Genomic DNA, 13,253 nt, shown 5'->3' on the forward strand with positions numbered 1-13,253 from the left:
TTTAATGAGCAGAATAGGCTATTGCGCATTAAAGCACATGTGTAGATGCACTCAATATGTATCAAATTGGATCTAAATGGAATTTGCTTTAAAAAAGTTGTTTTAAAAAACAGCATATTTTCAAAAACAAATCTTAACAGCAGTTTATTAATGCTTGAAAAGATTAAAAAACCCAAAACAAAAACCTGTCCTTATGTTTGTCTTTAGGAATTGTTCCATAATACAAATCACAAATGCCAGTTTGTAATATTCTACAAAGATAAACTTTTGGGGTGAAAAATAAAGAGGGTATTTTCAAAACACCATAATATTTTCACAGTACCTTGCATTTAAAATTTACTATGACATTTTCTAGCAGTTTCCATATATATTGTTAAATATATTCTGACACAAAAGTTTATAATCTAAATGTAATAACTAACTGTACACATTAAAAACAATTTCAGTAAAATTGTTTTCTAAAATGTATGTTTTTATGGAAATACAGAATTACCCTGGACCTGTATGAGAAGTGGGTTTATAAAGGCAGTAAGGATTTTATTTCAATAATACAGCTTTTTACCTTTTCGTGTTTCAAATGTTTATAAATAGCTTATTAAAACAAAGTTTTACTCTTCAAATTCATGACCACTTTAAAGCAGCAGTTATCAATTAGCTCATTGAAAAATATAGGACATGAACAAAAGTATACTTGAGAGTGGCTTTAAAAAGGGAAAGGGAGCTATATTTGGGAGCTGTGGCAGCTGTTTTCTGGCACCTATTAATGCCTCTGGCAATGTAAGTCAACTAAACCACCCCAAAACTTTGAGCCTGTATAAAGCAGGGTCAAAGCTAGAGCAATATTTCTATCACTACAGGCTCACGCACAGGTAACGGTTAAAGTATAGCAGCTGCTGCACACTCCCAAGCAGCCACTTCCCTTCCCTTTGAAGCTGCTTCAAGTTTACATTTGTCTATACCCACTGACAGCATATCATCATAGTATTTTATATTACAATGAAGTATTTTCTGTTAAGCTCAATTACAGCTAGTATTTTTAAATGCATCACACATGCAACTATAATACTGTATGTTTTCTCAGCAACTTCAGGCAAAAAATACCTTTCCGCATTAAATGTATAAATATATATAACATACAGCTATAGAGATTTCCATGAGGACTTTGCTGTTTTTGCTACTTCAATATGCCATAACACTGTATGCAGTATACATTACTGCCAATTTTAATTAATTTACAGGGGTTGACCCAGAACATTTTCCTATAAAAGGTATGCATTTGCTTCAGTATTTATGAAGTTTCTTTTGTTTTAAAACATTATCAGCTTCATATTCTACTTTAATTATTAGATCTTTTTTTCAAACCAGCAGAATCTTTCCAAATGGAATAAATACTAACCATGACTATTATATATACTGGTAGCTTATATAAAGTATTTTTAAATAGTAGTAATTACTTTTCAATCAGATGCAGGATAGTATAAACATGAAGCATAAAAAAGCCTCAGGATCATCACTAAAATCTCATTCCCTAATGCCAATGCCATCTGCTGTTATTTAAGAACTATTAATACATCATTAGTTAGTTTCACATTTGTGAGGAAAAAATAAAATGCCATGTTGCCTTGGCAATGGCAGTAAAAAAAAGTAAATACAATTTTAAATTAAAATAGTAAAATGAAAGGGCTGGTTGATAATCATCAGCTCTACAGAATCACAGATGTAATTTCTTTAGTATTATCTGTGTCAGATTTCAGAGCAACTAGCAGAATAGAACTCATACTTATCTATCGCTCAGTTGTTTAAAAAAAAAAAAAAAGGAAAATTTGTAAAATGTTGAGTTATACTTCATTGTTTAATCCCTCCTGGGAAGGGAATTAAAACAGCGTATACCTCCCCAAGTAGCACTGCCAAAGTGGTTTGTTTTGAGATGCCAACTCTGAATCCTTTGCCCCAAACATTTTTGCTAGTAGTTTTACAACCTGCAGGCGTTCTTCATTGTCATTGCTCTGGAAAATGAACACATTTTTCAAAAATAGAAACTGCATAAAACAACAGTTCTACACCAAAGCATATTTAACTTCAGAACAATTAAAGTTTAAATTACATAATTTTTGTATACAATAATATACATTTCCACATATATAGAAGCCCATCTTAATCATGGAGATGAAGTAATTAAGTATAAATAAAGGCAGTTCCAACAAGAACCTTTGTAACTTGTTAAAAATAAACAGTTTATGTACATTTTAACTTGCGTTTAGAGTTCACTGATATTGTTCTTCAATCCAGATAAAATTACTGGAAGTTATACATACTTACACAAACAAAATAAAATATTAACACAAGGAGCTTACAATATATTTGTCTACCAGCATGATGATAAAATGCTCTGAAATTTTCTTATTGATGACTTAGTGAAAGCTTAGGTAAAAAGCAATGTTTATTGCTTCTTAAGATTTTAGGGAGTCATCAATAAACACCAAAGTTCAGATATAACTAGTGACTGAGTACAAATATTCCGTTTAAAAGCACTCTTCCAAACTGAAAGTCCTAGTTGTTTGTAAGAACAGATATCAATTGAAGGACAGTTCAGCCACAGAAAGTTGCTCAAGGCCACGGCTTGGAAATACTCTTCATTTTCACAAAATTTTCAAGCCAAAATCATCAGCGTTCAGTTCTGCAACTGGACCACAGTTATCAGAAAACTCCATACCTAAATTATTGACTGAATGATCTTTTCTAGTATATACCTGTGATTCAGCTTGATATTAAAATTAAGAATGCACTTATTAAAATTTTTCCCTGCATTTTCATCCCCTATTGCTTTAAGGAGCTGTAATTAAGGAGTCAGAAAAATCTCTAACATCTTTTACACATATTATTTGCACCACATGACTAAAAGTGTTTAGACTAAGGGCTGTCACTATATATAGTCTAGATTACCTAATTATAGTTTCACTGTGGTGTTAAATGAGAGCTAGTGGATTATTACAATACCTTTTAGTTTTGTTTTAAAGAGAGGCTTTATTAGATGAATATTCAGATTATAAATATGCCATTCAATTAAGTGGCAATAAGTAGGGTGCTACTAAATGTTTTTGAGAAAATGAACAGAGTAGAGATTTTAAAAATTAATTTATAGAAAAGTAAGAACATCTTTGGATGATTTGCTTTAACTTAGATGAAGACTAACAGAGTACTTTCCAAAACCAGGCCTGCCTGCTGCAGGCTCAGGGGGTGGGGAGGGCAGCTGGCTCCCTGTCACGGCACACTCCTGCAAGGCAGGGGGACCCACACCCCCAGAACTGCCCTGGCAATAAGTCCCCTGCACATGGCTGCAGTAGGGGTAGCAACACAGGGTTGTGTTCAAAGGACAGGTCGCCAGCCCAGTGCAGAGCTCACAGCAGCAAACATTTTCCTGCACGGCTCCACTGTTCTTTGCAGCGTCAGGTTGCACCCGCTGAGCTGCAAGAGGCCCCAGGGGAGGACACCAGGGCAGGACCGTGAGCCACATCTGGAGGCACAGGTTCTCCCTGCCCCACCCCCGGAAGTGCATGCAGCAGCAAGGAGCCTGCCCCACTACCTGGATGGGCCACCCATGGCCCCATCCTGCTCTTCACCAGGGCTCTGTGGCAACACACTGCAGCCCCCAGCCCCAGGCACTGCCCAGCTAAGCAGCAGCCCCAGCCCCGCCCAACTCCCTCCCTACCTATGGGAGCCTCAATTCCCACCCCCACCCATTACCTGCAGGAGATGCTCTCCAGCTCTGCCTGGTGGCCATGTGCATATATATACACACATGCACATGGCGCCCCCTGCCTGGCCATAGACACTGTTGAGTGTGTCCTGACCATAGATGCTGTTGAGCGTTCCCGTCTCCCTTCCTTCTATCAGTAAAATAATTCACTCATGCCTCAATAATAAATTCTCTCATAGAAAAATAATTTACCAACATGTGAATATTGAAATATATTTTATTTCAATTCTTTCTCCATTACTGTTTTTATAAACCAGCTGTGAACCATCACGTGACATTTATGGTGAGAAGTCAGCATCCTAACTTTTGATCAGAGCTTTATCAACCACATAGCTCCTATGCTGATCAGTAATTTTCAGTGGTCATGAGCCAGGGTTGTTGCTCTCTATGCAAGTGTGTAATAGTGCCTTGACAGTGGTAAATATATCAGAAGTTTCAATACTGCAAATGTGGTTAATAATCACAGAGGAGACAGCAAAGTCTCTTTCCAAATCAAGACTAGATTTAGAATTACTTGACTCCTTGATATCTGTGTTGACAGTGGCTTCAGCAGAGGATTCAGTACTGTTATCTTCTACAAGCAAGGTAGGAAAGGAGTCAAAGTTTACTAAAGAACTGGTTATCTCTTGAAAAAGGAAGTAACTGAGAAGACTGTTTTTGTCTTTGTTCTTCATAAATGCTTCTCCCTTTATGATAAGGAGCTCCACTTTTTTTTTTGCTGACATTGTTAGGCCTATACTTGATGGGGACAAAATGCCAATTGTTTATTTTTCCTTTTTATCATTTCTCTCCCTGCCTGTCATTTCCCTAACAAGCTGAGCTGCAGCCATATTTCAATCTCCCCACTACAACTGTTGCGTTATATTGTATATTTTTATTTCTGAAGTTTGAAATGTACTTTGACTTCAGAGAAAAGTTTTGCATTACTTGGGCTTAGCCCCAGAATTATGAGCTAGGGCAGCCACCTACACTTTGCAGACATAGCTGGCCAGGACTATGCCTGGAGCAGTCCCCTCGGGCATCCCCTGCTCTGCTCAAATGCTTCCCCACCCCACCTTAAGTAGTGCCCAGGACTCATGCCCCACTCACTATTGACAATAATCAGTGTATAAAGTCTCCCCAAGACCTAAATTAGACTACCTAATTCTTCACCTGGTTACACATGAATACCTAGGGCATGGAAAACAGGAATTCAAGGTTGAAATGCAGTACCTTTTCTTATGTACTTCTCTTCAATGAGACCCAGTACCTTTTCTTAGAGGCTCACATTTGAAAACAGCATAACATTTTTATACCATTTGTTAGTATTGGTCCAAATATAAAATGATAGAAAGCTGTTCAAGAAAAGCATGGGATATAGTGATTAGTTTAAAAAGCCTGATATCCTTCAAGGAGGATGTGGACAAGCTTGAAAGGGTGCAGAAAAGGGCCACCCACATGATCAAGGGCCTGGGGGACAAGTCTTATCAGGAAGAGAGACTTTGGGATCTGGTACTGTTCAGCCTGAGCAAAAGAAGGCTGAGAGGTGACTTGATAGGAGCCTACAAATGTGTGTCAAGGGAGGACGCCAGGACCTTGGTGAACAACTTTTCAGAAAAGCCCCAGTGCCACCCCCACCCCACCCAGCAGGAAGACACAGACCAGCAGACACAAGCTAGTCAAGGAAAAGTTTTGGCTGGACATAAGAAGAAACTTCTTTTCTGTACAGGTAACTAGAATCTGGAACACACTTCCAGCACAGGTGGTGCAGTCACCATCTCTGATGGTCTTTAAGAGGAGGCTGGACAAATACCTTATTGAGCTCATTTAAGCCCAATTACCTCCTGCCTATGGCAGGGGACTGGACTTGATGATCTTATAGGTTGGTCCTTCTTTCTATGATATTATCACTTGCAATGCATTTAACAGAGCAAATATTTTCAAACCTCCTTAACAGCCAATGGAGACTGGCCTGGGAATTCTCAGATAGCTGTGCAATAGCTGTATTTTAGAAAGAGCTGAACTGACTTCACAATTATGAGGAGTACGTTGTTTACAAACTCTTGATAGGAAAACAGCTAATAGTTCCAAGAGCAGCTGTTGGTGCTATCTGCCTGGAGCTGCTGTCTTGAAGCTGGTTCCTACCACATGGGCTGCTGCTGCACTGGGACTGGCTCCCTGTCCCCTGCAGCTATACGGAGGGTTCCTAGGAGATCCATCATTCCCTCTCAAAATTAGCAGTCGGGGCTTGTGCCCCACACATTCTGCTCTATTTACACTAACATGAAGATGTCCAGACCTTTTGCAAAAGGTCTAATTCACTGAAGTGGTAACAAAAGCTTTAAGATGCAAGTGATGCCATACCAAGCTTAGATGGCAAGATATAATCAGTCAAGATATAATCAGTCTTTAAAAAAATGCCTCTCTAACTTTCCAAAGCACTAGAAAATTTGGAAGAAAAATGCATAGGTGTTAGCTGGTACAAAGAATAGTCACTTCATATATATTCCATTCCTAGTGCAGATGTGTGCTCATGCCATGTAATATCAGATTCTTCTGAATGGCATGTTGTAATGAGGCCCGGTTTACAGTCTGGATGCTCTCTTGGTCCATTAAAAAAAAAAAAAAAAACACAGAGGGGAGCTACAACTGCCTTCTAGTTCCTTCCTTAAAAACAGAAGGCATAAAAGGACTCTACAACAGTGGAAAAAAAAGTCAGGTTCAGGAATACATCAGAACAACATTTCTCAAGCTACAGATATAACTGAGAAAATAACTTTGCTTTGTGTGACCATGTCCCTGTATTCCACTTCTGCTAGAGCTCAAGCAATAACTCAGGCTCAGCAGGTAGGCATTGAACTTCCTCTAACCAATGACAGTAAACAGCTCTACCATATATATCAATACTGTACCTCAACATTTCTATTGAAGTACTCTTTGATACAGAGAAAAGGTATAGAAGTCACCAAATCTGTCATCAGAAAGTTTCTTGAAGAGGCAGCAGAGAAGGTTTGAACATTAGAGGAATGGTCATTAAACTGCAATGTAATAAGTCTTGATAGTCAGAAACTCTTCAAGGTAAGTTCTGAATAGCTAACAGATGATTTCCATTCTGCCAAAAACCAGGAACAATGTGGGATGCCTTTAAGCAAAGGAAGTTTTACATAGGCACATAACTACCCATCACCTCAAAAGACAATGTTGCTCTTAACTGCAATCACCATGATGATCAGATTTCTTGGTTCTCTCTATTTAAAAACCGCAAGTTTGCTTGGCATTTGATTTTGGGTTTTTTCCCCTGGAAAATCAGAGCTCCCCTACCCACTTCTCTAACGAGCGTGCAGGTCCAGCTGTGGCTGTCCTCCCAGCCCACTACTTTGTAGCACTGAGCAGCCCTGAAATGCCAGTGCCCTGTCCATGCCACTGACCTCAATTACAACCCACAGCTCCGCACCCCCACCCCACCAGCCCTGCTAGCACCCCACACTCCACACCCACAGACCCCTGGGCCCTGCTGGCACCCTGCACGCCTCATCCACAGCCCTGCTGGAGGGGGTCCCCCCCCCCCCGCCAATAAACCAAGTCCACAGCCTCCTGCACCCCCCCCCAGCAGCACCCAAGCCCTGGCTGCTGCCCAAGGGAAGCAGCAGCTCCTGCAGGGGAGCACAGTGCAGAGCCCGGCTGCCCCTGCCCCATGGGTGGTACGGGCAGAGCAGAGCCCATGATGGGAGGGGAAGGGGACAGATGCAGGCTGCCCACCCTTCTGCCCTCCCCTTGGGGTCTCTATGGGCCCAGCAGGTGAGACCCAGCACTGCAGGGCAGAGCAGAATGAGGCAGGGAAGCTCACTGCCGCTACTGGAAGCTCTGTACCACCATGGTAAGGCACCCCCTGGGCAACCAGCAGCAGTAAGGGGCACAACTCTGTGCTGCCACCCCCTCTGCTGCTGGGCAAGCAGGGGCGCCTTGCCATAGTGGCATGAAGCTCCTTCACCGTGGCACCGAGCTTCCCATCCCACTCTGCTGTACTGGGTCCCACCCACTCGGCTGCAGAGGCCCTGGAGGGGTGGGGAAGGGGGAAAGCAGCAGTGGGGGAGAGGGAAGGCAGCAAGGGAGGGAGCCCAAGCCCGCAGCCCAGCCCGGCCCCCACACAAATCTGACGAACATGTGCCCTCCATGCAGGGGCCCCAGGAGTGTGCACAGAGGCAAGGGGCCAACCCTCCCCACTTCTCCAGACAAGCCACCTATGGCTCTGCCCCACTCCCTGCAGCTACGTTTTCCAGCCCTGGGCCACAAGCCCCACCCACTACCCAGGTTGGGAGGCAGCCCCAGCCCTGCCCAGCTGCCTCAGTCACTATGGGGGCCTCAATTCCCTGCCCTCCCCCACTGTCAGTGTTACCTGCAGGGAGCTGTTCTCCAGGCTGTCTGGTAGACATGTGCATGTGGACATGTACACAAGCACATGACACTTCCTGCTGACCACCTTCCTCCCACTCCCCACAGCCCCTTGCAAGCTGGAATTCTGCCAACCCCGTTTCTCATGTTTTTCTCTTTTAAAACGAGAAAATCTGGGTTTTTCCTCCTTAAAATGAGAGAATCTGGGTTTTACCACATTTTTCCATAGCGAATGGAAAACCCATATTGGCGATGATTCAGCAGTGAAGTACCTCCCTCAGCTAAACAGCATCAAATTAGATTTTATTTACTGTTCTGTGGTCTGGCTGCTCAAGAATCAGAACAAGTTCTATACCTCCACCTGCCAACCCACTAGCAAAGCTTCCTTTTCACAGCCTTATATATTGTGCAGCACACAGCAGGCAGCAGCAACGGACACATCTGACTCACTTGTGACAAAGTGTGTCCCACGTGCCTTCAAAATGCCCCAAAGCTTGCTAAAGTGTTCATCTGCATCTACTCAGCCAGTAAACTGCTCTTTGCTGCTCTCTAGACCTCCAGAATGAGGCCTCATGAGCCAGGGAAAGAGAAAATAGGTTGTCTTCCAAAAAAACCAACAGTATTTAGTCACACAGAAGTAGGTCTGGAAGGGACCTCCAAAGGTCATCTAGCCCAACCCTGCCCAAGACACAATCATTCCTATCCAAAACCATCCCATACAGCCATAATCTAAACTCTACATAAGACTCCACTCAACCCTGACGCAACATGGCCCTAATGCCCTAACCTCCCACAGGTAAAAGCCACAGCAGCCAATGTCTTGCTTCTATATAAAGGTGTCAGTATATGCTCAAGAGGTCCCAAGCAGAGTGCCATGCTCCCTGCTACAGAAGACGACAAAAAAACCCCCAGAGTTGATACCAATGTGACCATGGAGTCAAATTCCTTCCTGACCCCAAATAAGACAATTAGTCTGACCCTGAGCAAAGATGCAAGACTCTCTAGCCATGAACTTCTAGCTTTTCTCCTGGCAGGAGAATTGGCACACCCCAGTAGACATCCCCAACCTTAGCTGTAGCCAACACTCATTGCTCACAGTGCTTTTGTACTAGTAGCTGCTGCAAGAGCCATTGGACTGCATACACCCGATCAACTCTGCCTTTGACCTATACAGTTACTCACAGTGTAAGATGGACACCACACAAGCTGAAGTGTGCACTAGCTCTGGCAGCTTGATGGTGTCAGCCGCTGCAAGCCAAGAACAACATTACCTCCTCCCTCAGAAAAAAAAATCTTTATAAGTAGACATGGCCCTAAAAATGGTTGTTGGTATTCAGACAGTAACTTCAATTAATACCTGGTGAAGATAGAGCTTAAACTAGCAAGAGAGTTATTTTACCAGTATGGCTTAAGCAAAGTATCCAAATGCAATAAGTCGTCATCAAAAAACTTTTTTGCTTCTATATTAGGGGTTAGTAACATAGCTTGGTCAACAGGCATTAGATTTTTGTATTCCTAAGCCTTGTAGTTGTACTAGAAGCTTAACTCTTGTGATTGGAGGAGAGAAATGCTGGGAAAAAGACAGCAGCACAAGGGGTGGTTTGATCTATGCTTAAAAGGTTTTGTTAGAGAAAAACACTAATGCTATCGCTTAGCGATAGCAAATACTAAAATTGTTGCTAAGTACTTTGAGTATACGAAATTATTAATATTCTGTATTAGTTATAAATAATAATTCACATGTTAAGACTTTCCCTATCTTCCTTATGTCCTTAATGTATTTTAATATAATTTAAAGTCCATTTAAGTAAAATGTTAAAAATGAGTAGGTATTTATGACGCAAGTTAAAAGGTAGGGACAGACTGCCTTAGCTTTCCCTACAGGGAAATGTCACCAGCCTGTGGCAGAAACAAAATAGGGAAAAAACATATTACAACATTTACCTTAAGTTTGAATTCAAGCTGCGGTAAAACAGAAAGCAAGAGATGACTGTCAATATTGTACAGCTCCAGAATCAAGTCAAAGACATGCTCTGACAGATCACTGATAGAAGTCTTCCCAAGCATAAGCACCTGATTAAAGAACTGGAAAGTAAGACAAAAGAACATTAAGTCAGTAACAGAATACAGGAAAACAGCACAGATTTTATAGATTCTCTAAAAATTCAGAATTCAAATACAACTAATATCAGCATGGTTAAGAACCTCATATAAAACCATTTACTCCGGGTCAGGATACAAAAAATCTTACATGAGACAATAAAAGGGGGAAAAGAAAACCTCAGAGTTAGCACAAGAATTATCTTTTTAAAATACAGTACTTCTCTATTCATAAACTACTGATAAAAAAGCAAGCATAAAAATGTGACATACAATGCTTAGTTTATTATAGCAATTCTACAAACAGCAGCAAATAACTCTTCCAAAGTTTCAATTATGTCAAGCCTTTTGTAGTGTGACTAAATTTAGTGTCCCCTGTGGTGAAATAACTCTAATTTACTTCAAAAGCATTCTGTTCTTTTGTCTAAATGAGACCAATAGGAAAAAAAACCGCTAGGTAATTACCACACAACTTCAACAAATGGCAATTTATGAAGTTGTTAAATGGAAACATATGAACTGACAATGACCCTATGGTTTCAGGCTGTGTATATGCAAAGAAACATTTTCTGTATACAGTTATAAACAAACATTTCTTCCTCATGGGTTATGCAACTCAGTGTAAAGATACTTTAAAAGACAGAATACATTTTCTGATCAAATCTTACATTAATACTATGTTACTTTTTAAATGCTTAATGTTTTAAATTACTCATCATTTGCTACTAAATGCTCAGCTATAACCATGGTAGAGGTAAATACGTTACTAAATAGAAAGCTCCTACCCACCTTATCTAAGGCTAGGAGGCTGAGTTTTTGAGTTTAATCCAAGACGACCCATGCCAAAAAATGTTACAACACGGTTTATGCTACTTCCAAACGACTAGGACTAATGATGAAGAAGCACATTTAATTGGTGTTTATGGTTTCCGGTTCCAAAACTTAGGCACAGAAATGACAAATCACAAATTTGCTACTGATTCTACCTGATACAAGGTTATCAAATCAGAACAAAGGCCTGCCATGAGACTAAATTTTTTAAAAAGTGGGTTTTTATTTGGTACCATATCTTTCAAAGAAATACTAATCAGCCAGCATAACCTTTAGAGATCAGGCCCAACATATTTTAAAATAGACGCCAAAAAACTGAGGCACCCAAAAATCAATCACTGCTTTGAAAATCTGACATCAAGCCAATCAACTCTGAATTGCACCCTACAACACTGGAAAGCATGTTTGTGGAAAGATGGAGGTATGGAGGAAAGGAAGACGAGACTCCCTACTCTTCCCTTAAACTAAAACAAAGAGGAAGGGCACCTTATTAATAACCAAAAGACTAACCTAACATGGAATTCATTTAACGATTTTGAGAAGCAGATATGATCTAAACAGAATACAAAAGCTAAAATGTTGCCACCTTTCAGTCTGGTAAACATGGACTGTTCTTTAAGAATTAAATTTTATTCTTTTGGGGAAGGGGGAAGAAGGGGGCAAAGGACAGGGGCACAGAGTCAGCATGATAAATTTTCAAGGGAACAAACATGTAGCCTGGCAGAGTGTTCCTAACTATTAACTACAAAATACAGCAGGGGGAGTTCACATTTGAAGTGCGCTTGTAACAAGAATCAACTCACCAAGGGGGAAAAAAAAAAAGGGAGTGGGGAGGAGGGACAGGGACTTCCTTTCCTATAGGGAAAAGTGTAAGAAAAATGGAGGAGACACTTAACTGATCAGGAGATTATTCACCACAAAATCTGGGTGCTAACCCAGAACTACTCAGCTTGTAAACTGTCTTTGTATAGTTTGCTTTTTTCCTGACTACTCTATATTGCATCTGGACATGAACAATAGCCTGAATCTAGATGCCTAGAGATCTTTCCAGACCAAGACAGCCACACAAAGAACCTAAGTGTCTTAGTGGTCTTGTGGCTATTGAAAGGGGGGAGGGAAGGGGAAGAGGGGGGCAAACAAAGGATTGGGTTTAGTGTTTGAGATGCCTCAAAACTGCATTTTAGAGTCTTACTAAATCCTATTCTGCCCAAGTTCATAATAATACAGGTAATTAGCTATACATTAATTACTCCTACTTCAAGTCAATAACCATCTCCCATAACAAAACAAAATAAATCTATCAAACGAGTCCCATAACTAAGTCTGACCTAATGAGTCAGAAATCTGAGTTTTATTCCCAACTCTGTCACTGACTTGGTCCTCACTCAGGGAAAATTAGTTTACCTTGGGCCTCACCCTGCCCTTTGCATTACGTTGCCTGTTCATACTGTAAACTCTGTGAAAAGGACATCTATACAACTGCTACTCTAATATGAAAATACAAATATTCATAAAAATACAGTTTAGCCCACCAGCTGTATCACTCATGTTGCAACCAAGGCCCCCATGACAGAAGTTCAAGTACAGTTAGGATGAAGATCAAGAATTAGCAGTAGATTCAGCAATATCTTATTTCTAGACAGCAAAGTATCAGATCTGAAGGCAGAAATTGCAGCATTTATAGTATCAGGCTCTTTCCCACTACATTGTTGAAAATTATACTTCAAAATAAGATACCTAACCTATAAAAATAAGAAAAAATAGATTATGCAGCTCAATCTTTTAAGTGTTATCTTCGTAAGTGTCTGGCTATTTGAATCTTGACTTACATTAGTAATATAGGGTTCAATAGCTTGAGCCGTCCTCTTTAGTAAAGCCTTTGCCAAGTCATATGCTTGCTTGTTTAAATTCTGAAAAATACAAAAAGCAAACAGTGATGCACATACTGATCTCACATATACAATTTATAAATATTTAAGTTAATACGTACTTATAAATTAACTATAAGAATAGCCCCTCCTTGGATTCCTTCCTTAGATAAAAGATAACTTTTGATCAAACTTGTAAGACAATTAGTTTTTCTAAGCCAGAACTTAAAAACCATCAGCCACCTAACTGACAGTGGTAGACTGGAAGTTTACCCCAGAAATTCAAACACTTTTAACTACCACCAACCTGAAGCTGGGAGCAGGGT

The 13,253-nt window shown here is 40.6% G+C and overlaps 1 protein-coding gene across 3 annotated transcripts in view; it reads right to left on the reverse strand.

Moving 5' to 3' along the window:
• Nucleotides 1-13,253, reverse strand: part of PDS5B (PDS5 cohesin associated factor B) — a 156,675-nt gene that overhangs the window by 83,279 nt on the left and 60,143 nt on the right. For all 3 annotated transcript variants that reach the window (XM_019530089.1, XM_019530090.1, XM_019530088.1), the window contains exons 7-9: nt 12,889-12,969; nt 10,073-10,213; nt 1,891-2,006 (exon numbers count right to left, since the gene is read on the reverse strand). In XM_019530089.1, coding sequence (XP_019385634.1) covers nt 1,891-2,006; nt 10,073-10,213; nt 12,889-12,969 — 338 coding nt within the window. The remainder of the gene's footprint in view (nt 1-1,890; nt 2,007-10,072; nt 10,214-12,888; nt 12,970-13,253) is intronic.

The sequence above is a fragment of the Crocodylus porosus genome, unplaced genomic scaffold (genome assembly GCF_001723895.1).
Source record: "Crocodylus porosus isolate Cpor-Errol unplaced genomic scaffold, CroPor_comp1, whole genome shotgun sequence".
Classification (NCBI taxonomy): Eukaryota; Metazoa; Chordata; order Crocodylia; family Crocodylidae; genus Crocodylus; species Crocodylus porosus.